Genomic DNA, 24,369 nt, shown 5'->3' on the forward strand with positions numbered 1-24,369 from the left:
GCAAGCAGAGATCCAGGCCCAGCCTCCCGGCACGTGGGGAGGAAGTGGAGACATTTTATTGGCCAAAGTGGAAGCTGACAGAAAAGGGGAAACTCCAAGGACAGGAAATGTCAACAAGCCAAAAAGAAGAAGGAAAAGCCTCTGTGGTAATACTAGAAATTGCAAATTATGTGCGTGTTGAAAGAGCAGCAGCAGATCAGGCTTTCCAGAGAGGCAGAGTATCTGGATTGTTTTCTGATTGATCTTCTAACAGTGAGAGAATTTCTCTGAGCTTCAGCAGCAGAGGTGAGTTACTCTGATGTTTCATGCTCTGTTTTTCCCATTAAGGAGCTTTAGTCAGGTTTCTCTCTTTGATTAAAGTCTGCACTACGCCTGCTGCCTCAAGGTTTGACTAATCCGGATTATGCAAAATAATGTTGCCAAAGAGCGAAACGTGAATAAAATGTAAAAACTTTATAGAACATCTGGATCATGGGCGTATGTTTGCATAGGAACCATAGGGACATGTCCCTACCAACATTTTGGATCGACCTCCCTACCAATAATTGGATGTGAACATAATGTTTGTAATTTACAGCAGTAGTTGTTGCAGCAGTGGCTTCTTTTCCAGCTCCTCTGCCTGGTAGCTGCAGCTGCCTGTTCTTTCCTCTATCTTTAACTTAGCAGTGCATCAACTGTGCTGCACTGTTTAACTCTTGGATTTTTCTGCCTTAAGTTCCTCCTACTCTCTTTCTGATTGCTTGTTTTCTAGTCTGTATGTGTGCACGCGCTTGGAGCTTGAAATAAAAACAAATGATGCTAGAATAAGGCGGTTACCAAAATTAATATTAGGCTACGAAACTAGTCCCAATTTAAAAACTAAATGTTATCTACGCTAAAACAGGCGAAAGCTTCTGATTGCAGTTCTGCAAAGAAGCAGGAGAGAGTTTGGATTTGATGAACTTGAGAAATGAAATTCACCAACGTAAGGATTTCTTTTCTAAAACTAAATATTCATAGTCAGACAGGAGTTTAGAAAAATGCTGTTAAAATGAACAAAGACTTTAAACTATCAACATTTCTGATTCCCTTTCACCAATATTTCTTTGCTATTAATGTTTTCATTTTTGATGGCAGTTCAGGTATAAATAACAGGTTTTATTTATTTTCTAGATCATAACAACACGAGAAGGATGCTAAAGATCTGCTATTTTTTGTTTTCCACATAAAAATAGTTCTATTTAATTGATTCCTACTTCTAGAAATAGAATAAAGACAAACAGAGGAACTCTATTTACACTGATTCTATTTTTCTAGATTTCCACACGGTCCATAAGTAAATTAGTACAAACATTATTGTCTGGTAAATAATGAATCTGGCTGTTTATTTTGGATATTTTTACATTCCAGGAAAGATAGTGTTATATTGTCTTTTATAATTGTTAAAAGTGATTTTATATTTGAATAAACTTAGGCTTATTCTTAGTGTTGTGTTTGTAGATGATGCCACTAAAAAAGAAAATAGACATAAGGAGCTATTTAAACAGCAAGCAATATAGGATGATGATAAAAGGTTGTGTTTCATTTAATCCTTTAATATTAAAAACCCACTTATATAATAGAAACATTATATGATTGTGGGAAACCCAGACATAATGCTGCAGGGCAGCCTCAGGGTGAAGCAGCTGCCCTTCAGTGATGTTATTATGGAAGAAATGTGTTTGTAATGTTACCATAAAATTAGGTCTGCAACTAATGATTATTCTGCAAATTGATTATCTGTCGATGAATCAATTGATAATCAGATCAGCCAAAGGTTCCTTAAAGAAGATTTTTTTTATGAAATGAAACCAGGTGAAACAAAAACGTTTCCTCTGGAGGAGTTCTGGATGGAGAATATTCACAGACAAAAACTTTGTTTTTTTGTCTTAAATGAAAAATGTTTACATATTTTTTCCAATCTTGGTATAATTCTTGCTGTAAGTGGGACGCTCTGTTGGCTAAAGGCACATTTTAGTGGCCCTATACTCTAGTTAATGTTTAATCAATTACTAAATTAGTTGATGATTATCTAAATAATCGATTAATATGATTAATTGTTTCAGCCATAGATAAAATACATTAAATGGGCGACGCAGAGTAACTACAGCCCAGATGTACAACTTGTAAAGTGAAGTTAATATTTTAAAAGCTCAGTGTCAGTTTCTCTAATAGTTCCAGTGCTCATGTAAATACATTTATTTGCCGTTCCTTTAATGTATTATTATGCATGATACAGAAATAGCATATTAGATAAAAAAAAAAATGAGTTGGGTTTACCTCTGTACAATTCTATATCTTCAAAAGAAAACACAGGATAAATCCACATATAACAGACATATTTAGTCTATATTTGGTTAAATAGGCACAGATTTACCTACTGTCTTAGTGAGTTTAAATGCAAACCTTTTCAAAGTGGAAAAAAGTCTTTATTCCATATTGATCAGAGCCAGTGATGCTTTAAACATTGATAAACAGCATGTAGTGCGTGTTGTGCTTATAAGATTTGTATTAATGTAGGAATAAATGCTGCTGTTCTCTTTAAACAAAAAAGAGCAAGCATGTTTTTGCAAAGGACCAATGACATCAGAATTATGAAATTGAAGACCAATAGTGTCCCTACCAAAGCTGAAATCAAACCTACGCCTTCGAGCAGGATAACAGAGAGGAGCAGGATGGCAGGTGGTGGTCTGAGAATTACTAATCAAAAAATGCCTGAAATATTAGTTCATCTGTTTGATTTCACATTAGAAACACTTCAAATTCAACTCTAATGCAAGGCTTTACGTTAAAAGGGAATAAACATTAAAATAGTTGGTGTTTAATCAAATAAAATAGGTCGGTTTCTATACTTTGTCTAAGGATGTGTTTATGGTGAAGTAAAGCAACATCTTTAAAGAATAAAAGAAAACAGCGCCCCCTACAGTCAGACAGACATGTGACAGTCATACATGTATGGAAAAATGCAACACATTTTCTGTCTTGATTTTTTGTTGTTGTTTTTATTTTAAATATAAATAATTAGGAACAAGTTCAAATCCTTCTAGTTATTGTGAAAAAGATTAGGGCCTCTGCAGACAAGTCTGCATTCCTGCTGTTTTATTTTTTTTTAGAATGAGCTTCCTTTCCAACTCCTACTTCCTGAACTTCAGCCAGAATCTTTGTTTCATTTTTCTCTCTCTTATTATTGGACAGACTGATTAATCCAGATGTCTGCCCTTAGTAACCATGAGGAGAACCAGTCTGTCCAATAATGAAAGACTGGAGCTGAAATTCAGGAAGTTGTGGATTTGGACACATAGTTGACTCTTTGATGACCCTTTAGGACTCAACTTCTGCTTTCATTAATTCAAATGAATCTCTGAATTCTAACAAAGTCAGGATTCTGAGATTAAAGCCACAATTTAATTAAAAAAATTAAATTTAAAGCTAGCTTTTCTTCTAAAATTCTAAGACTGAAGTCAGAATTTTAAGATCAATATCAGGATTAGTTTTAATCCTAAAATTACAGACAGAAAATGTTGACTTTAAAGTCAGATTTTGTTTTTCATAAATTAAAGGCATAATTTTCTAAATTCTGAGATTTAAGTCAGAATTTTTTTTTTCAGCTTCTGAGATCAAAGTCAGAAATCCTTAGAATTCTTGGACTAAAGTCAGTTTTTTTATTTTTTAAACTTTGAGATTAAAGTCAGAAATCTTGTATCAATGTCAGATTTTTCTTATCATATCTGAGATTAAACCCAGAATTTATTGTAGAATTCTATGATTCAAGTCAGATTTATTATTTTAATTTTGACATTAAAGGCACAAATCCTACAAAAAAGAAAATTGAAATTAATCTGCACTCCGTATAATTTTGAGTTGAAAGGTAGTTTCTTTTTAGAATTATGAGATTAGATTTGTACTCTCAATCCCTTTTTACTCTGTGCACGTCTGACTTCCAGTACCAGACAGAGTCCTGTCACCTGCAGAAATACGTGGATGACTTTGTAGTCACTGGGTGCATCAAAGATGGACATGAAGCTGAGTACAGAGAGCTGCTGGACCGCTTTGTGTCATGGTGTGGAAACAATCATCTGATCCTGAATGTCAACAAAACAACAGAGATGATAGTAGATTTCAGAAGAAACAGGAACAATCTAAATAGTATTACCACGATGGGAGAAGAAGTGGAGGGGGTGGAGGAGTATAAATACCTTGGTGTTCACCTGGACTGAAGACGTGACTGTGAAGCCGTCTATAAGAAGGGAAAGAACAGATTATACTTCCTAAGGAAGCTTAGGTCCTTCAGCATTTGCAGCAAGATGCTGCATATCTTCTATTGGTCAGTTGGGGAGAGTGTGATCTCTGCCTCCATCCTCTACTGGGGTAACAGTTTTAGAGCTGAAAGAAGCTCAGCAGGCTAATAATGGTCAGCTCTGTTCTAGGAAGTGTCAGGGGCGGAGGCTTTTTAGGAAATTTGTAAAATGATGCCATTTGTAGTCAGCTGACTTTTCATGCTGCCTGAAAAGGAATGAAAGATTTTTCCAATCATTACTTAGCTGATTTCTTCTTGCTGAGTTTTCAAAAAGGCGACGGCAAAAGTAAATAACCCAGCCCTTCTTTTCACTGCAGACTAGCCATGATCTGCTCATCTGTTCCCCATTTTTAAGTTGAAGCAAGGTTTCCATGGGTCATTAAAAACCATTAAAAGTCATTCAATTATTATTTTTTAAATTAAGGCCTTAATTGGCATTAAAATTCATTAAATATATGAGAGTCATGGGTAGTTGTTGATGGCATTGAAATTATTTCTAAGTGCATTAAAAGAGCTTTAAAAAGCATTAAATTAGAGTAACTCATTCCTGTATAAACCCTGTGGATGAAATAATAGCTGCATGAATCATGGCAGCAGACAAGATAGAGGAGAGCAGGAGGCGGGGTTACCAATCTACTGGCTCTCTAGAGCAGAGTTTGATGCTTTTAGATGTTGTCACCAAAGTCTCCAGTAGCAGAAAAAATCGTTAGATTTGTGAGACACATTTACTATTATAAGCAAAATGTGCACAAATAAGGAATATTTGTATTAACTGTACATGTAAGCAGTTTTATGGGGCCCCCAGGAACTTGGGGCCCTAGACAACTGCCTAGTATTTCCTAATGGTAAATCCCCCCCCGACCTCTATAGATGATTTCACATAGAATAATTCTTCATAAAGTGAACATTATGGACAACAGGTAGCGTCCGCTTCAGGATTTTAAACAACCACAGATACAGAAGATCATTCTCATTACATATGAGTTACTGCAACATTTAATGTTCCTTTGGGATGAATGAAGTATAGTTGATTTGAATTAAAGTCATTATCATTCTGAGATGAAAGGTCTTTTTTTATTTTCTTATTCTGAGGTTAAACTCAGAACTCTGAGGAAAAAAACGAAATTCTGACATTTTTTTTTTCAAGTGGAATTTTGCAGAATTGTGAAAATAGACCTCCTTATAATTAAGATTAAGAGATTAAAATACACTTCACTGGTGAATTGCTTAGATGTTTGAGATTAAATGTATTTATTTCTTAATCATTCTGAGTTTAAAATCAGAATTCTAATGAAACATATACATTAAAAATATTAAATATTTGAATTCCGTATTACTAAACAAACATAATTCATGTTATCTGTGTTGATCAAAAATGAGAATAACCTAATCACTAAAACACTTAGTAATTTGTTGGCTAACACATAGGCTGCGTTTTATCTGGTGATCTGTTTTTGTTTTTTTGTTGTTGTAATTATCCAATCACATTAGAACTGCACCATGGTGACACATTATGCTTTTTTTTTTTTCCTCTTTCCTTTGTTGAATTGGTGGATGTAAGACAAGGGCCAAAAGATCCACAACCCAAAGAAAAAAATACATATATATATATATATATATATATTTTTTTTTTTTTTTTTTTACTAAAACCTAATATCAAAAGGCTTTTTTGGAAAATTATAGTTTATTTTACATGCTGGAATTAAAATGAATTCACTATTTGTCATGTATTTCCTGTGCTGCAGTCCATCACTGTTTATTTCAGTGATTGATTAACTGATTACAAATATTGTAGTTTCTGAAACCACCAAGTTGTCAGTTGTTTTCATGGCCTGGAAGTTAAAATTATTGCTCCCCCTGTGGCTAAAGTCACACAGTTTTGCTTTTAATCTCTACTTTATGATGCATTTTCATCCTCATATCAACTCCGATTGCAGAGGGGGATTCATGAACAGCTATGATAACGTAGGGTGACCATATTTTCATTTGGGAAAACCAGGACACCTTGGGGGGGGGGATTTATTGACATAACAAATGTCCAGGGGTGTGCACACATAGACACTAGGTGGTGCTAAAGCACTAGGAAGTTTGCCCTTTATCAAAGAAAATGCCCTTTTGAAACTCGTTTTTTTTATTATTATTATTATTAATATTATTAAGATTTTACTGAGGTCGGTTTTGAAATGATCTTTTGAAAACCTGAGCCATTAAAAACGACTGAAACAATGCCCCGAAATGAGCCACCTACTTGCGCACACCCGACCAGCCTCTCTCTCTTCCTTTGTCACGTGAACTCGCTCGGTCGCCCGCAGGGCATGTCAGATGCGCAGCATCATAGCAGTTTTCAGATAGCAGGAACGGTCGCTGACAGGATGCTTCTCCCGTGCCCCATTAGCCAGGTAATATACAGATCAAGCAGAATCATTTTGTTGTGCATTAAAATGTCTCATTCAGCAGCACCAAACACGCATTTTGCCGACTGGTCACCAGATAAACTAGTTGTCTCCTTGTAAGATGCTATTTTACTTTTTATGTTTTATATCCATATTTTTATCTTAAGTGTATATATAAGTCTATTTTATTGCATGACGTATACCCACAGTTTTTAGATATTTTTATAATTTATATGTTTCATGTTGCACGATTGTACCACAAAAAATTCCTAGTTTGTGAACTCCTTCACTAACAATGGCAATAAACCTGATTCTGATTCTGAAAGTTTTACACTGTAGCCCAAGTCAATGACAGATAACGTGAGGACGACCACATAGGCTACAAATAATTTTGGTAGAGTTTGCAATTGCAAATCTACGGAAGAGGATTAGGGCCACTGAAAAAAAAAAATTAAGTTAAATGATTTTTGAATTTTATTTCAGTTTAGTATGGGAAAAAAGTCAGAATGCTGACTTTAATCTCATAATTCTAACTTTTTTCTCATAATTCTGACTTTTTGCTCAGTATTCTGACTTTAATCTCAGAATTCTGACAATAAAAAAGTCAGAATTCTGACTTTTTTCCCATGTTAAACTGAAATAAAATTTAAAAATCAGTTAACTTTTTTTTTTCAGTGGCCCTAATCCTCTTCTGTACAAATCTATGTGTTAAGACAAACGTTTTCTGTTGTATAGGTTTTGTTAGGCAACATAAATTAACACATTGTGGTCTCTTTATTGTCTTAATTGTATATTGATTTAGTAATTGCAGCACAATGCCAAGAAAGGAGGGTTTATCATATTCAAAAGTCTTAAAAGCTGTTCCCATTTTATTTTTAAGTGGTTTGTGCAGCAGGTTTTAAAATAGCTATTATTTTGTAGGCTACCATAAGTCATATCCACGTGACAAGACTTCCAGTCATGTTGCCCTAATAGCCCATTATTTAAACTAATGTGGCATATTTGTTAAAGCTATTATTATTATTATTGTTATTATTATTATCATCATTATTATTATTATTGTCATGATGGTTATTATTAATATATTGTAGCCAGTCACAGCAGGGAAGCTCTATACCATCAACATATAACAGGACAGGAGATGAGGAAGAGTTCAGGGAAGACACAGAGACAGAAAAAGACCAGGATGAGGGAGAACAGATGGGTGAGGGAAAACAGGGAGATGAGCCAGATGAAAGAAGTATGCTTTAGTCTGTTCTGTTGGTAATGTGACTTTTTTCCATTGAAAACTCAGGTTTAGAGAATGTTACAAATAAAAGTCAAATTTCATTCAACATGCGTTTATTTTTTTTTATAATTAAGTGTTACACGTGCGCTAAAAAGTGCCCCCCCCCCCCCCCCCCCCCCCCCTCCTGAGCACCTGCCCCCCAAAATGTCTGTGCACGCCTCTGCAAATGTCTCATCATCGGGATTTGCTCCGTGATCAGAGGAAATGTTACTTGGCGCAGAACAGTGGTGAAAATTGGACGTTCAGTTTAATATAATACAACTCTGTGAATAGTTCCGTCTGAAATGAATGAAAATAGTTGTTTTAATGGTTATTGAGTCAGATATGTGGCGGTAATGTTTGATTTATCTAAAGGTTTTTATCTGTTACTGTGTAAATGAGTTTGGCTCTAATTTAAGGACAGATTCTAATAGCTCTGCAGAGTGGGAACTTTAAATCTGATAGGAGTTTAATTTTTTTATTGTTGTTTTGCACAATATGCTTAACTAAGTATTTTTTGTTGTTGAATATTACAGATTTAGCAGATATATTTTTATACATACATTGTTTAGATTTACTTATGTATTTCTAACCCTTTTATAGAATAGAATAGAAAATCCCTTTATTGTCCCACAATGGGCAAATTTACAGCAGCAGAAAGATTATTGAAAATGGTCACACAAATGAGGACCTTAGAAAAATGTCTAAGAATAACATAATAGGGAAGAGTTAAAATATAAACAATAAAATACTGTAAAGTGTTTTAACAATATAAAACTGGAGAATAAATAACCAATATGCAGCTATGGACATTTTTACAGTAATGGATATTTGAAAATAGCATCAACATCAGAGATGTGCAGAATGACAGCAGCATGTTATTTAACTGACTAAGGTTTCTATCATTACATTTGATTTGATTTGTTCCTGCTCCCTGTGGTTGGAACCTATATTCCACTCTGGATTCTTGTGAGTGTAGTCTTTGTTCACTTTACAATAAAAAATAAATAAATAAACAAACAGTTTTGAAAACCTCGGTATTCATTCTTTTCCTGCTTTGTGTGTCAACTTTCACGGTTGCTAAGCAACAGAGCATACGCCGGTAAAACCCGCCGAAGGACTTCGAAGGATCCAGTCTAGGTAGACCGCGTCCTTGGAGGATGCAGTCCAGGTTTTTGAACAGAGCCTCTGATTAAGAGCAGGGCTGCCCGCACTGACGCGGCTCAGGGATTACGTCACACGGAGCGTCTTGCGCAGTGAAATCAGGACATTTCCTCACTTTCTAAAAAAAACCCGGGACGCCCGGGACAGGACGTGAAATACGGATATGTCCCGGGAAATACGGACGTTTGGTCACCCTATGATAACGGGAAAATACGGGCTGCTGGAATGGACCATGAACCTAGCAGAGTAAACACTGGGACTGTTTATCTTTCGCAGGACGAGGACAGAATGTGGCGGCTGCTCCTTCACCTGATCTGCACTGGCTTCTACCTACAGGTGGGTCTTAACTAGAGATTAGATTGTACCCCTTAAATAACCCTTCTAACTTTATTCAACCTTTGCCTTATACTCTATATCCATTCATCTGTCTTGTTGAATTCTCAGTGCTGAAAAATAAAAGGAACAGTTTCCAAAGCACATGAAACACCAGGAAAAGAAAACCACGCTGTCATGTTTATGCTGTAGAACTTATGTTTGAGGTTTTAGGAATCATTAAATCTCTGAAAGGTCTATTTTAAATCCCTCCATATCAAATATTTCAAAGCTATGCAAAAAAACAACACAGAAATATTAAAAACAAAAAGCCAGAGCTGTGAGAAATGGAGGAAAACAACCCTTTAAAGCGGATGAGTCAACAGGAAGTTGATGGATTATTAAAGTAATTTCCAGCTTGACATGGCGGCTCTTTCTCAAGCTTTGTAAATTCTGGTAACTTTGAACACTTCCTTGTGAAAATCTCTGACATCTTCAGGCCGTTGGAGTGAAGTGTCTTACATATACAGTTTTTAAACTACTGGATCTAAATCTGATGAGATTAAAGAAAAGTCTGAACTGAATTGGCTCGTTGCCAATGATATTGCTCCCACTTAGATTAAAACAATTTTTATTGAATTAGAAATGAAGAGATTAAATCAGAAGTGTGCGATATTTAATCTTGTTTCATGAGTTAATTTCTATTTTTAGGTGTGCATCTTTACATTTTAATCTTAATTCAATAAATCTAATATAATACCTTTTTTTCCTACCTTTTGTCTGTATTGGAAGTCATTTTTAATGCATTGCAAAAGAAAAAAAAGTTAAATCAGGATCAGCATCACATCAGTCTGCATGTCCTGGCTGCTCATTGGCTTATTATGCTGGAAAAAATAATTACTAGTAATTGTTGATCTATTTTAAGGTTTTCAAATTAAACCAGCACAAAAATAAACCATTCAATTTTCCAACCTACAAAAACTGGTTTGACCAGTAAATTTCCCTCATTGTTGTCTCAACTAAGATTTTCTAAACAGCACAACAAAGAATTTCTATATATAATATTAATTTCTCATTAGATTTTTTAAGGGAAGTTGGAAAACCAGATGTCTGCATTGTCTGAACCAATCGGAACCAGTCCAAACTGACCGGACTCCAATATATATACCGTATTTTCATGACTATAAGGCGCATATAAACGTCTTTTTTTTCCTTCAAAATGTGCAGCGCGCCCTATAGTGCGGTGCACCCTATGTGTTGTTACTGCAGACGTTGTTGAGACCACCATGAGAACGTTAAAGGGGGGAGTGTGGGCGTGGATTGTGTATAAAAGAACAGGTATGTGCTTTATGCAGAACTCCTCATCTCCTCATTGAGGAGATGATGAAAGAGTGGCTGAGGGAGGTGAATGTAAGGAGACCAGGTGGTTTTTTTCCACGCATCACCATCGCTGTTAATCTGTGACTCCATGCGTGCCCATCTCACAGCCGATGTGAAAAACACGTTGAAACAAATGAAAGCTGTGCTCGCTGTTATTCCAGGAAGTCTGACAAAGGAACTTCCACCGCTCGACATCGGTGTGAACCGGCCGTTCAAAGTAATGCTACGTTCATGCGTCTGCTGCTTCCTTTTTGCTGCTTGTACCAGTTAGTTCTGACGCGCGGCTGAAGCAGCTTTGCTGCTCTGGCTGCGCGGTGCAAAAGTGTGTCTGACGCGCGTTGGGCGGAGCTACGCTATCCTTTCTCTGCCTTGCAGCTATATTTGCTGTGATCAGTGGGAATAAAGTAGTTTTAATATGTTTTTAAGTGAGAAAGTCCACCTGAAAACGTAATCTTTGCAGTCAGTTCATCCAGATTACAATTCTGCCTTCCAATATTATTTCTGTTGGAGCCGCTCAGACCCCCACATACCAGCGGTGCGCTGTCAGTAGGAATTCCATTTAACAGCAGCCTCTGGCCGGGTCGCCTCCTCGCGGTTCACCGCGGCAGCTGGCAGGTGTTTTTCATCTAAATAATCCAAACTGCAGGCACCAGGATAATAAAAGCGAACATATTCTGCCGGCAGATTTCTGCAATTTAAGTTAATTTATGCGTCAATAAACTGTTTCAGAGGAGTGATCACAGCGCTCTGTGTCATCAGCGATGTGTCTGTGTTTGATTAATAGCCTACTTTGTAATAAATACATGAATAAAGCACAAACATACTCAGTTTTGCTCCTGCTCTATTTTTAAATACGCAGTAGAGGTATTTAAACGTAGTAGAGGACATGTACCGGTATATAAAACCCGCGCCCTATAGTCCGGTGCGCCTTATGTGTGTGTTAAATACAGAAATGGCACACATAACTGAGACTGCGCCTTTTAGTACGGTGCGCCTTATGGTCGTTAAAATTACGGTACATATAACAGTGGTGGCTGCTGCTCTCTGAAACGGGAGGCTCAATGGTGTTATTTAAATCCAAACGTCACATAGTGCATTAGTAAAGGTTGAAACATAAAACACGGCTCTACGACGGGTGAAAAAAGCTGTTGTGAATATCTCTGAAATAATAAACTCCAGAAACCACGACAACAGTTCAGCACAACATGACTGTTCTGACTGAATAATCACTTTTCCCTTTGGAGTCATGAGAAAAATCTCCTGACTGTCTGGCCAATGTCAGCCAAAAATCCTTCAGTTTGTTGGCCAATCAGCATCACGCAGCCAGCTTGACGACCCGCCCCCTGCTCCATAGACCCCCTAAGAGGTAGCCTAGTAAACTAGACCCTCGCGCCAGTGGCCAAAATCATTTTTCCCCTCAAGTGGTCTAGCCTCGATCAATGGCTCAGGCCCTAGAACTGGCGGGCCAATCACAATGCAGAGACAGATGAATAGATAAAAAAAGGTAATAATTAACCTTATCTGTAGATATATTGGTTATAATGTATTCATTAAGGAGATTTTGTAAAATTTTTCATTTTATCTTCAGTTTTGTTAAAAACTATAAACATTTGAGCAGTCTGGGAAAAGGAAATATTCAGCTACTTAATTCTCTAAATGAACTCATCTTTTCTTCCTGCAGCTAACAACATGCCATCCATTATGCCAGCTATCGGGTCAGAAAGTCTACTGCGCCGCCCGGAAACTCCGCTGGGTCCCAGCACTGCCCCCCAACACCACCCATTTGTACTTAGACAGAAACCACATCCAAGAGATCAACAGGACTTCTTTCAGAGACTTAGAGGAACTCCAGGAATTAGACTTGGGGAGCCAACGGGAAGTAGTCCTAACAATCAGGAACGACTCCTTTCTCAGGCAGAGAAAGTTGACTCTACTGGTTCTTGGAGACAATTTGGGTCTGACGCTGGAACCACAGGCGTTTGTGGGGCTGGTCAGTTTACTAGACCTCTGGCTGGATCACTGTTCCCTGACTGACTCCATACTGAAAGAGAACTACCTGGAACCACTTCTGTCATTAAACAGGCTCAACCTCTACGGGAACAAGATAGTGAGACTCCTTCCCGGTCGTTTCTTTTTTAATCTCACCAGGTTCTCTGTGTTAACTCTTGAACTAAACTCTCTTGAGAAAATATGTGAGGGGGACTTAGTTGGCTTCAGGGGGAAATCATTTCAGAGTCTGGACTTATCGTCCAACAGTTTCTTTGGATCCAATGTTGACTGGTCGACCTGTGGAAACCCTTTCAGGGGGATAACCTTCAATAGGCTTGATATCTCTGGAAATGGAATGAATTTGGAAAAATTAAAACAGTTTTTTAGAGCGATCAGGGGGACTCCTATTGCTCATCTGAAATGTTCTAATGGTCTTGGAAAAGGCTTTTCCCATGAGAACATTGCAGATCCAGATAATGACACATTTGTAGGCCTCATGGACAGTTCAGTCATTGAGTTAGATCTGTCAGGGAACAGGATTTTTGCTCTAAAAGAAAAAGTCTTTAGGCCTCTGAGAAATGCAAATAGTATTGATATTTCGCAGAACAAAGTAAATATAATTGAGAAAAACGCCTTCTTTGGTCTGCAAACAAATTTATACAAACTTAATCTGTCCTTCAATCTGTTAGGAGAGATCCGCTCCAACACATTCAACAGTCTAACAGAACTGCTTATTTTGGACTTATCTCACAACCACATTGGTGTACTAGGGTACAAGGCCTTTAGCGGTCTTCCCCAGCTGCATCATTTATATCTAACGGGAAACTCTCTGCGGCTGCTGGGGTCTCCTGCTGCTCTACCGTACTTAAACTTCCTTCTCCTCAGAGACAATAAGTTGGATTCCCTCTACCCCATCTTTAGCTCATGGAACAACGTTATCTATTTAGATATTTCAGGAAACAAATTAACAAACCTGGAGAACGTTTACATTGTCTTGACTCATTTCAGGCATCTGGTTTACCTTTTACATGGAGACAACCCCATTTTGTGGTGCACAATAAATGCTGTAGTCTCCATGCCTGGTAATAGTAGTTTGATTGTGTTGGACCTTCATGGCTGTTCCCTGCAGAATGCTTGGGCACAAGGCAAATGCCTTGACATATTTGAACATTTCCAGAATTTGCTCACTTTGAATATCAGTCTCAACTCCTTAATGGCTCTCCCTCATGGGATCTTTAGTGGTCTAACTTCAGTTGATACAATTGACCTTTCATCTAATGCCCTGACCTATTTGGAGACCAGTGTTTTCCCAGCCAGCCTGAGATGGCTCGACCTTTCAAACAACTTCCTAGCTACTCCCAATCCGATGACTTTCCACTCTCTCATCCACCTTGACCTTGCAGGAAATCGGTTCCACTGTTACTGCTCTCTGGATAGCTTCCTGAGTTGGCTTAACACGACCAATGTCACCTTCCGGAGCCCAGTCCAGGAATACAGATGCAAGTTCCCAGCTTCTGTCCACAACATTCCCCTGCTGGAATTTTCTAGTATCATGGAGCCATGTGAGGATGAGGAAAAGACTGTACAGGCTCTTCGGCTGGCTCTTTTCATGTCATCTGTCAGCCTCGTTTTCAGCTTTGTACTCGGGGGGATCATTTACGCCCGCCTCCGAGGTCAAATATTCTTCATCTACAAAAAGATAGTCGGCAGGGTTCTTGAGGGTCCCAAACCCCCCACCACTGAGAAGGACTGGCAGTACGATGCCTTCCTGTGCTTCAGCAACAGCGACTACAGTTGGGTGGAAGCTGCCTTGCTGGAGAAGTTGGATAAGCAGTTTTCAGAGGAGAACCTGTTCCACTGCTGCTTTGAGGCCAGAGACTTCCTGCCTGGGGAGGATCACCTCTCAAACATCAGGGATGCCATCTGGAGCAGCAGAAAGACGTTGTGCATCGTCTCCAAGGAGTTCCTTAAAGGTGCTTTTTTATGTAAATTTTGGATGAAAGTTAGGTATATTTCTTATCTATAACAAAGCTCAATGGATTTATTGCTTTGTTTATTAGAGTTATGTACAAGACGCCCTTTAGCAGTCTCGTCTTTTAGAGGTTAGCATGTTAGCTACTAGGGGTGTAAATAATAACCGTTTTGTATCAATGCATCGCTCCAACAGCTGACGGTCCGATGCATCGCTACGTCCGCAAGAGAATCGATTAATTTTTTTTTTTTCCTCTGTTCTATTTTTATCCATTTGCTCCTGGGCGTAATTCTCCCTCCCGTGCTGCGGTGGCGCTAAACCTTTTTTGCCCTCCTACCTCGCTTCCTGGTTATACTCTTAAAGCAGTGTGTTGCAGTAAGCTTGACACAGACATTTTTGATTTATGCTCAATATGGAAGCGTGGTCTGAGCTACAAACTGCGGGTCTAGATACGGCCGAGGCGGAGAGGAAGTGGGGGCGAGTTTAGTCCGACGACTGAGGGACATGAGGGCCAAAAAGAGCGGAGGTCCAGGTGGAAAAAGGGTCCCAGCATTCTCGCGCACCTCGCTGTTCTAGCGGGTCAAACTTAACGAGTTGTTTTCCGCAATTTCGGTCATAAAAACAAAACAAGCCGGCCTCCTGTCTGCGGTCAGCTACAATTTGGGAGAGCTGCAGCGGAGCGTCTGTGGAGGGGGCGGGGACGTCTGGAGCCAAGGTATTGAATTGCACTCATTGCAATGATTTTGTGCCGTATTTTATGATGCAAGGCCTTTCAGAATCTATAACGCAGGAGTATTATTATTTTTCAGTAAATTAGGTTTTAATAGGAATAGGTGGAGTGCAACTTTTCTACTTCTTTTATTTGCTTTTGTTTCTAAAAAAAAATGCATAACGATATTACAGCTTTCATTAATTTATTTCAAATTTGAAACATTGTCTAGCCTGTAAGGGGGAAAAAGCAACTAATCGAATTGAATCGTGGTGTATTCTTGAGTATCGAAAATAATCGAATTGTTGGGTCAGGAAATCGATACTGAATTGAATCGCCATGATGGGTGTGATTTACACTCCTATTAGCTACCAGAGTTTGGCTGTTGTTTTGCTGCAATTTGCTTCTGGTTATACAAATAAAGACATTTATTCCTCTTTGCAGATGGCTGGTGCTTGGAGGCCTTCACTTTAGCCCAGGGACGCCTGCTGGAGGAACTGACCAACGTCCTGATTATGTTGGTGGTAGGGAAGGTGTGTATACGGTGTTGACAAATTGGATTAACAGGACCTACTTGATCACAGTATACATGAGCGCCTTCTTTAATTAGAAGAATGTTGAAAAATTATTTGAGGTGTTTGTATTGAAAAAAGTATGATGCTGGTGGAGAGCTCCTTCAGTGAAAGACTACTAGACCCTTGGTACAATAAGAAGCATTATCACAGATCCTTCCCTCCAACCCGCGACTCTTAAGCAATGAATGTGGCTATTGATTTACATGTTTGCCCTATGTAAAGGCATGTTCTGTCTAACGGTAGGAAGGACACTAGTGGAGCAACACAAACGCTGCAAGTTGGGCGATTAGAGCAAACTGCAGATAGAGCAGAGCGAAATTCTGCTGGAGTTCTGAAATCTGAAGTTTTCATACAATTTGTGCTACATTAACTAATCAGGGACTTCGTCTAGTCGCGATGTATGGTGAACGAGTTCAGCTTGCAGAAAGCTTGATTTTCACTCAAACTCTCACTGGAGGGTGATCATCCCATGTGCTGATATTATGCTCCTTCTATTTTATCAGAAGCAAGCTGGGTATCGATGCAGATTGTTAGGCGCCTTTTTATATAGTACCAACTGGGATGGATTTCTTTTTTTTTTTAATATAATTACTAACAGTTACATTGATCTTGTATTATGCTTAGTACTTTCTTGCTTGTGTTTCCAAACAACTCAAGTTGCACTGAAAACAAGTCAGAAGGCTGTTAGTCAGATTGCTTAGTAGGTGTTGTCATTGGTCACAGCTTATTTCAATAAGTCAACCGTTAAATCATTGTACATTGGTCTTGTGTATATAAGTGCTATTATAGCAAGCGAGCAGTGGTTGCACATCATTTAATTTAAAAGATATATTGTACTGAACCTCACTTCCATTTGCTGTTGAGACTTGTGCCATCTGCTTGTGCCAAACCCAAAGGTTGCTCCCTACCAGCTGATGAGGTACAACGCAGTGCGAACTTTTGTCCAGAAGAGAGAGTACCTCACCTGGCCTGAGGACCCTCAGGACCTGCAGTGGTTCTATGAGCGCCTCGTCTCACTGATCCTCAGAGACACCAAGGTGAAGAAGTTTGACATAGAGAAGCCGGAACCTGCGGATCCCGAAGGTCGACCTCCTGATGGGGAGATTGAGCTCAAGAACATTGCAGCCGTTGACTAAATAAACAATGTAAAGGTAAGCTGAAGGTAACAACCACTGAAACTTAAAACTCCCTTCAATGAATTGATCAAACATTTAAATAAGGCTGAAATTAGTGTAAAGACAAGATAGAAAGGCTTGAGCTTAATGTATGACATTTCCTTTCTTTCATTTAACATTTTTTTAACCTTTTCTCCAACAGGGATGTGTTTCTAAGGCAGTGACGGACGTCTCTACTCACTGGACCAGTTATAACAACCCATCTGCCTATAATACTGTGAATAGTGTAATATGCATTTCTTTCTGCCGACACAAGCTATAAGTTAGAATATTCCAGTAGAATGTGATCTGGAAAGTGTGGAGTAAAAAATGTTGAGGTATGTCTGTTCTTGATGGCCTTGATGAACTCACGTTGTTTTTCCTCCAAATGTTCAAGTGTGAGATAGTTCTTTATGCAGGGGGGTGGGTTGGTTCCCCTGGGGGGAGTGTGTGTGTCGGGATTTTGTAAAGTATAAATGTATTTACTGAGGTTGCCTCAGTCAGAGCTCCATCTCTACGGCTGAGGACGTTAAATAAATTCGAACCTTTTTTTTTTTTTTTGCAAGAAATGCCTGTCTCAAAAACTCCACTAGAGTTTGCATGGGTGGGGTGCATCATGGTAAGGGCTAGTCTGTGGTGCCAAGCAGCTCGTTTCAAGTAGCCAACTGCTAAATCTGTTACTGTTGGAAGATGAAGTTGGTCCAGTTTACATCAGCACTCCGTTTACCAAGCTACTGATATTTTTTAAAACTTTGCAAAACATGAAGTTTAAAGTTTTATATTATGTGATGGACTTTTCAATACAATCAAGTTTTCTATAAAAAAAAAAAACAGTTGACAAATATTTTGTTTTGTTTTTTTGAAAAGCATTTAAAAACAATCTACAATTCATTACAAATGCCCTTAGTCCAGAGGCCTGAACCTCGAAGCAGGATTACTGGGTTAGCCGTCCAACTTCAGGTTTAACCCTGAATTTCCGGTTCCACCAAGCTGGATTCATCCGTAGCGATCTGAATCGTAGAAAACGCTCCACCCAGCGGCCAATCAGCTGTTCAGGAAGCAGAGACGTGCTCTTTGATCAAAGATTGAGTGCAAACAGACCCTAAATAATACATCCCAAAAAAGGAACTTCAAAACCAAAAGAAAATATGTTCTTGACAAATTATGTTAATTTATTTTTCTCTATTTGTTTTCTCCTGTATGTCTTAATATATGACTGGCATTGACTTGTTTATTGTGTAATTTATAAATGAAGCCAAATTTTAAAAATGTAATAAAATTAAGAGTATAGTCAGAAGACCCTTCGGATGATTATGACAGGTTGGGCAATACAGGTTTTTTTGGGCATATATATGCCAGATCTTTGAACTGTGTGTTTGCAGTGGGGCCCTCACTGTATCAGACTGTATGGCTATATGATATTACGAAACAGGCCGCCTCAAGCACACTATCAGGGACGCTGAACAGCCTGGGGTAAAGACAGTCTGTCCAGCTGTCCATCAAATGTCCAGTACCCTGATGCAGTTAATGAATAAATTCATCTCTCCTGGAAAGTTGCCTGTACAAAATATAAAAGGATTTTATGACATTACAAGTGAGTTAAAACCTGGATTGCTGGTAAATTTGATGGTCTTACTTAATGGTGGTTAAAAAAAGATGTTCAGGTGTCTAACCACCAACTAGTAAGGACCAATTCGAGGACTCGTGACCTTTACCCCAGTGACTCAGGACTAGAACCAGTTGACTGGAACAGCTTTGATGTTTTACCCCAAATCTAAAGTTAAAAACACCTGAAGTTTTGTGTGGGCACCATCAAGGCATTTGACTCATCAATACACTCAGACCGTCTCTCTGTCTTTCCACACTCTGGCAGTGACGTGCGGTCAGGGGAGGCAGGTGAGGCAGTGCCTCACCAGCCATCATGGAAAGAAAGAAAATATATAATCATAAAGTAATTTAAATTGTTATATTCATCCGGTGGTTTGTACTAAAAAATATTCATTTTTCATGTAGCTTCACCAATTTCGATTTTTATTTGTTCAAAATCGCTGAATTTTCTTATTTTCCCATTCAAATGCTTGGAAGCGATGCCGGTGAGGCAGCAGCGAGCTCTGCCTCACCTTGGATTGCGCAACCCCTGGCTCTGCGCTGGCTGCAAAGCGGAGAGAGCATGTTGCTGTACGGCGTCAATAAAATGGTTTAAACAAATGTAATATGTGAACTTATTTCTAATAATTTGGCTTATGTATATAATGTACAGAGCTTTTTGTCACCAACTGTGTTTGTGTAACGTGTTTCGTGTAATGAGCGATTATAAACGGCAGAGAACAAGTTCGAGGTGAGGCAGGCAGTTCTCTTGCCTCATGGCAGGGGGTGCTCAAGAGACTGAAAACATAAGGCAGGAACAGGACGGATCAAGGAAGGCTTTCTTCCCTGGCAGTGATCTCCATTGAGACAGAGAGACTTTTAAAACTGAAGGAAGATAAGGAGGACTTCTATTCATTTATAAGTAAAGGTAAGACAGTAATAACATTTATTTTGTTTTGTTTTTTAAGGAAATGTGTGTTTTGTGAGCTACAGTTTGTATGTGTAAGGATGCAGAAGTGAAACATAACCTGTAAACTGCTGTCAATCTATGCATCTATTTGCAAATCTGATTCTGATGACGTCAGTGCCTCACCAGCTATGAACCTCACCGCACGTCACTGCACTCTGGATGTTTGTGAACATAAGCTCCAACACAGCACTTCAACTTTAACCAGTTTTGTTAAATAATATAAATTATTTCCTTTTGGTTCAAAGACTAAAAGATAACTAAACAAAAATAAAATGCAAAAACATGCAATAATAGAGCCACAGATAGACACAACGTTTAACCTTGTATGATGTTTGAAGCTGGATAAAGAGCAGTAGGTGGTACTTTCCTTTTGCCAACTATCAAATCATTTGCACTGGTTTCTTCATGTGTTGAAATAAATCCGGGTTTATAAAAGAAAGTCTTTTATTTACATTTAAAATATAGTTTGATGCTGTTTAAAAAAAAGACTGAAAAGGACTTTATTAGAGGCAAAGCTGTCCTGATTCTCTCATTGGCTGCTCATTGGAGCGGTGGGTAGCACTGCTGCCTTGCAGCAAGAAGGTTTAGAGTTCGATTCCTGGCCCAGGGTTTTCCTGCATGGAGTTTGCATGTTCTCCCTGAGCACGCGTGGGTTCTCTCCAGGTACTCCAGCTTCCTCTCACAGCCCAAAAACATGACTGTTAGGTTAATTGGCTTCTCTATAACAAACCCTTAGGTGTGTTCGTGAATGGCTGTTTGGATGGATGGACTCTCATAGGGAGTCTATCAGCTTTAGGTGGAGTAGAACTTTAGTTTTTCATGCTCGTAAAATAGGGATTTGTAATTGAAGTTTTAAAAGTTGTAAGTTTGATTCCCATTTTCTATCCTTGTAATATCATAGATGAAACCTTTAATGCTAACTTTGTATAAGTTGAAAACAAGAATAAAATAAAAATCTTTTTTTTTTCATGGTTATTAACTTAAATCCACAAATTAAGACACCAAGACAATCTATATGTATATATGTTTGGATTTCTTTCTTTTTCTCTCCCTTTCCTTCCTTCTTTCTTTCTTTTTCTCTCCCTTTCCTTCCTTCTTTCTTTCTTTCTTTTTCTCTCCCTTTCCTTCCTTCTTTCTTTCTTTTTCTCTCCCTTTCCTTCCTTCTTTCTTTCTTTTTCTCTCCCTTTCCTTCCTTCCTTCTTTCTTTTTCTCTCCCTTTCCTTCCTTCCTTCTTTCTTTTTCTCTCCCTTTCCTTCCTTCTTTCTTTTTCTCTCCCTTTCCTTCCTTCTTTCTTTTTCTCTCCCTTTCCTTCCTTCTTTCTTTTTCTCTCCCTTTCCTTCCTTCTTTTTCTCTCCCTTTCCTTCCTTCTTTTTCTCTCCCTTTCCTTTTTCCTTCCTTCTTTCTTTTTCTCTCCCTTTCCTTCTTTCTTTCTTTTTCTCTCCCTTTCCTTCCTTCTTTCTTTTTCTCTCCCTTTCCTTCCTTCTTTCTTTTTCTCTCCCTTTCCTTCTTTCTTTCTTTTTCTCTCTTTCCTTCTTTCTTTCTTTTTCTCTCTCTTTCTCTCTTTCCTTTTCTCTCTTTCCTTTTCTTCCTTCCTTCCTTCCATCCATCCATCCAATCGGTTATATTGAGTAAACCAGAGTGTCACTTTTTGAAAGAAATGATTTATTTCAGTAAGCTTTCTGCTCCTCCTAGTAACTCTGATCCAGTGCAAACTGCCGCCATAAAACCTGAAGCAGTAAAGGTTGGAACAAATGAATAAAGTGATGAGTTTCTGCATTTTAGCCACTAGATGGCAGTAGCTGCATTATCATCATATGGGATTTGAGTGAAATCAACCACCTGTTAGTTTTAGAGAGCTTTCTGATCAGAGAAGTTCCTCTGATCCACTTAATGAGGCTGTTAAATCCAGCCCATAAGGTCAGAGAGTGGACTGTCGAGCTGCAGCATAGCAGCTGGGTGAAGCTGAATGGGTCAGCCGGTTTCCTCCCATTCCACATCCATCTGAAAACAGGAAGCTACTGGGTAGTGGGAAGCTTCCGGCCCTTTGGCCCCGGCCGCCTCCATCCTCAGCTTTTATGAGCCAGCTGCTCTCAACATTAGCGGGGTGAGCCTGCAGATATACACTGAGGACAGTCCATTAATGGGAACACATTCAAACCCAGACAGCAGAGCGGCCTGCTGCTGTAGCGCAGTTTTTTATATCTGTGGTGAAAGTGCGGTTTCCTCAGTGAGTGTTTCAGTTTATAAAGAGGTAAATACAAGGACAGGAGCCAGTAAAACAGTTTGTCTTCCTGTAGAGAGACCCAGCTAAAGCAGACAGATTGGAAGTAACTTCCAGGAGGCTGAGGAGGTCAACATGTCTGTAGCCAGAAAATCTTCCCCCAAATTCATTATTGTAGGCAAAGAAATGCTTTACGTATATTTATGATATTCCAACAAATACCTTCAAATACTCAGACGGCATACTTTCAGGCTTCTCCCTCTCTCCAGTTATCCTAACAGCTGTGTGTGAACCATGACAAAGCCAGAGTACCTGGTGAGAACTCGAACTTGAACAGGGAGAACATGTGAACTCCAGCTGATCAGCCGTCTAGAACATCCTCACCTTTAAAAACAGGCCGACACACAGCAGATTGATTTTACTACCGAGTTTTAAACTGAACAGAAGCCAAGCAAAGCATTGGAATTACATTACAGAGTAAAAAGTGAGATTTAATTCAGGGTTCTGGTTAGTTCTAAACGTCAGATTTCAACAGAACTTTCTCCAGATGCCCAAAATATAAAAGTACCCTCCCACTTGGAAACTTGCATTGCTTTGTCTTTTGGTTTGTGGATAAAAAAAATAAGCCCACAATGACTTAATGAAGGCAAAATATGTGGATTTCTTTTCTTTTTTGCATCAAAACGTCTAGAATTGTCTGACAGAAACCGAAAAATCGAGAATGTTGAGCCAGGAAAGGGGATAGAAGAAAGAACTTTGAAATGGAGAGGATGAAATGAATTTTCCTTTAGGATTACTAAAATATTTTGCTGCAGAACCACTTCCTTTTTAAACCTGTTGCTCCTCTGCTTTAGCATAATCAATCTCATAGTTCAGTGTTAAACACTGAAGCATCTGTTAGCTGATAAAATGGTGTAATTGTTTGGGCTTAAACCCAGCAGAGAACCTATGGACTATTGTCAGAAGGAAGATGAGACACCAGAAATAAGAAAGCAGACGAGAAGAACCACAGGCTGATCTCCTTCCTGCCACGCTACACCTCTCTATTAGATCTTCTCTTATTTGTCTAATGTAATATTTGACTTTTCCAGGGAACATTTTTCTCTCCAGAATGTGGAAGTCAACCCAAAACGATCCGTACATGAAATAAATACCGAGCTGCTCAACTGTCCTGCAGATTTAACGCTGCTCAGTCAGAGCGTAATTTAAAAATTGGAAGCAAATGTTTATCCTGTAAATACGCTCCGAGCTCGGCGGCCTCCTCTCAGCTATTTCAGGCCTGTGGGTCGCAGTCGGACCAGACAAACGGGCGGTAGAGAGAACCTGCCTCATAAAAAAGCCCAGCTCCAAAGGCCACAGCTAATATTTGACCTCCATTTAAGCAAATATAATTACAGGGATGCTGATGAAAAGCGGAGGAGGGATCAGTGGAGGAGAGGAGCCGTCTTCTTTGGAGCTACTGCGCCTAAATTAGATGTTTCCTTCAAAAGGCATCAGGAAGACGTTAACTTATGGAAGGTGTTCTCTAGGACCTGTTTGTGTGTCAGTTTGCTTTGTGGTGGATGTCGGATTAAAGAGGTGCTTTTCTTTCCTTTCCTCCACAGATTTCAGGATAGAGGAACGTTTATTCTGTTTTCCTGCGTAAAAGAAGACGTCACTGATTAGTTAAGGGTTAAAAGTCCTAAAGATAAACATTCTGCTGTCAGGGGAGATACTCTGTCTCTTCTGTCCTGCGTTCTCCTCCTAACAGGATGCGTCCAAAACCACACAGTAAGGCAACCAGAAGGCGTCCTGACGCCATAACGAAGGCGACAACATCAGTAAAAATGCTCTATTACGCCCTGAGCTGCAGCCCATGAACACCTCAAACGGGATCGGTGAGAAGGACGCGGCGTGGAAAAATCCCATCCAGGATGTAGAGTGGTTGGAGAATCCTTTCAAAGTTTGGAAAAAGAGGCTAAATAAAACTGAGAAGTCAAAAACTACATCCTACTGAATAAACCCCGACACCGGTGAGATAGTTACTATCGGAGCTGCAGGAGCAGGGAACCATAATCATCATAAATCCACCGGTAAAGGTGGATTTCCCTCTCCCTGCGCTGCCTCCTGAGGTTCAGATCCTTTGTACACATTTCAAGCACCGAGACGATGAAGAAACAAAGCAGACATAAAAAAAAAAAAACTTCCTTCAAAGGCATTACAGTCAAACGGCAGATTTCCTTCCAGCTTTGCCTTTTTTCCCCTCGTTCTAAAAGCATAACTCATTTATAATATAAATGAATTTGAGCAGCAAACCACCAGTGACGGCAGTCGGCTCGGTTCCTGGCTGCTCTGTGCCAGAGCGCCGTCTCCGTGTAATTA

At 39.0% G+C, this 24,369-nt stretch overlaps 1 protein-coding gene across 1 annotated transcript; it reads left to right on the forward strand.

The window, feature by feature from the left end:
• The first annotated feature begins 69 nt into the window (after positions 1 to 69).
• Positions 70 to 17,784, forward strand: tlr5a (toll-like receptor 5a). The gene is made up of 6 exons (XM_038269018.1): positions 70 to 285; positions 9,416 to 9,475; positions 12,513 to 14,793; positions 15,946 to 16,034; positions 16,973 to 17,227; positions 17,394 to 17,784. Exons 2-5 carry the CDS (start codon positions 9,428 to 9,430, stop codon positions 17,210 to 17,212), a joined length of 2,658 nt encoding a protein of 885 aa, XP_038124946.1. The 5' UTR covers positions 70 to 285; positions 9,416 to 9,427; the 3' UTR covers positions 17,213 to 17,227; positions 17,394 to 17,784.
• Positions 17,785 to 24,369: the final 6,585 nt, after the last annotated feature.

This window comes from Cyprinodon tularosa, unplaced genomic scaffold (assembly GCF_016077235.1).
Source record: "Cyprinodon tularosa strain WSP-4 unplaced genomic scaffold, ASM1607723v1 ctg715, whole genome shotgun sequence".
Taxonomy (NCBI): Eukaryota; Metazoa; Chordata; class Actinopteri; order Cyprinodontiformes; family Cyprinodontidae; genus Cyprinodon; species Cyprinodon tularosa.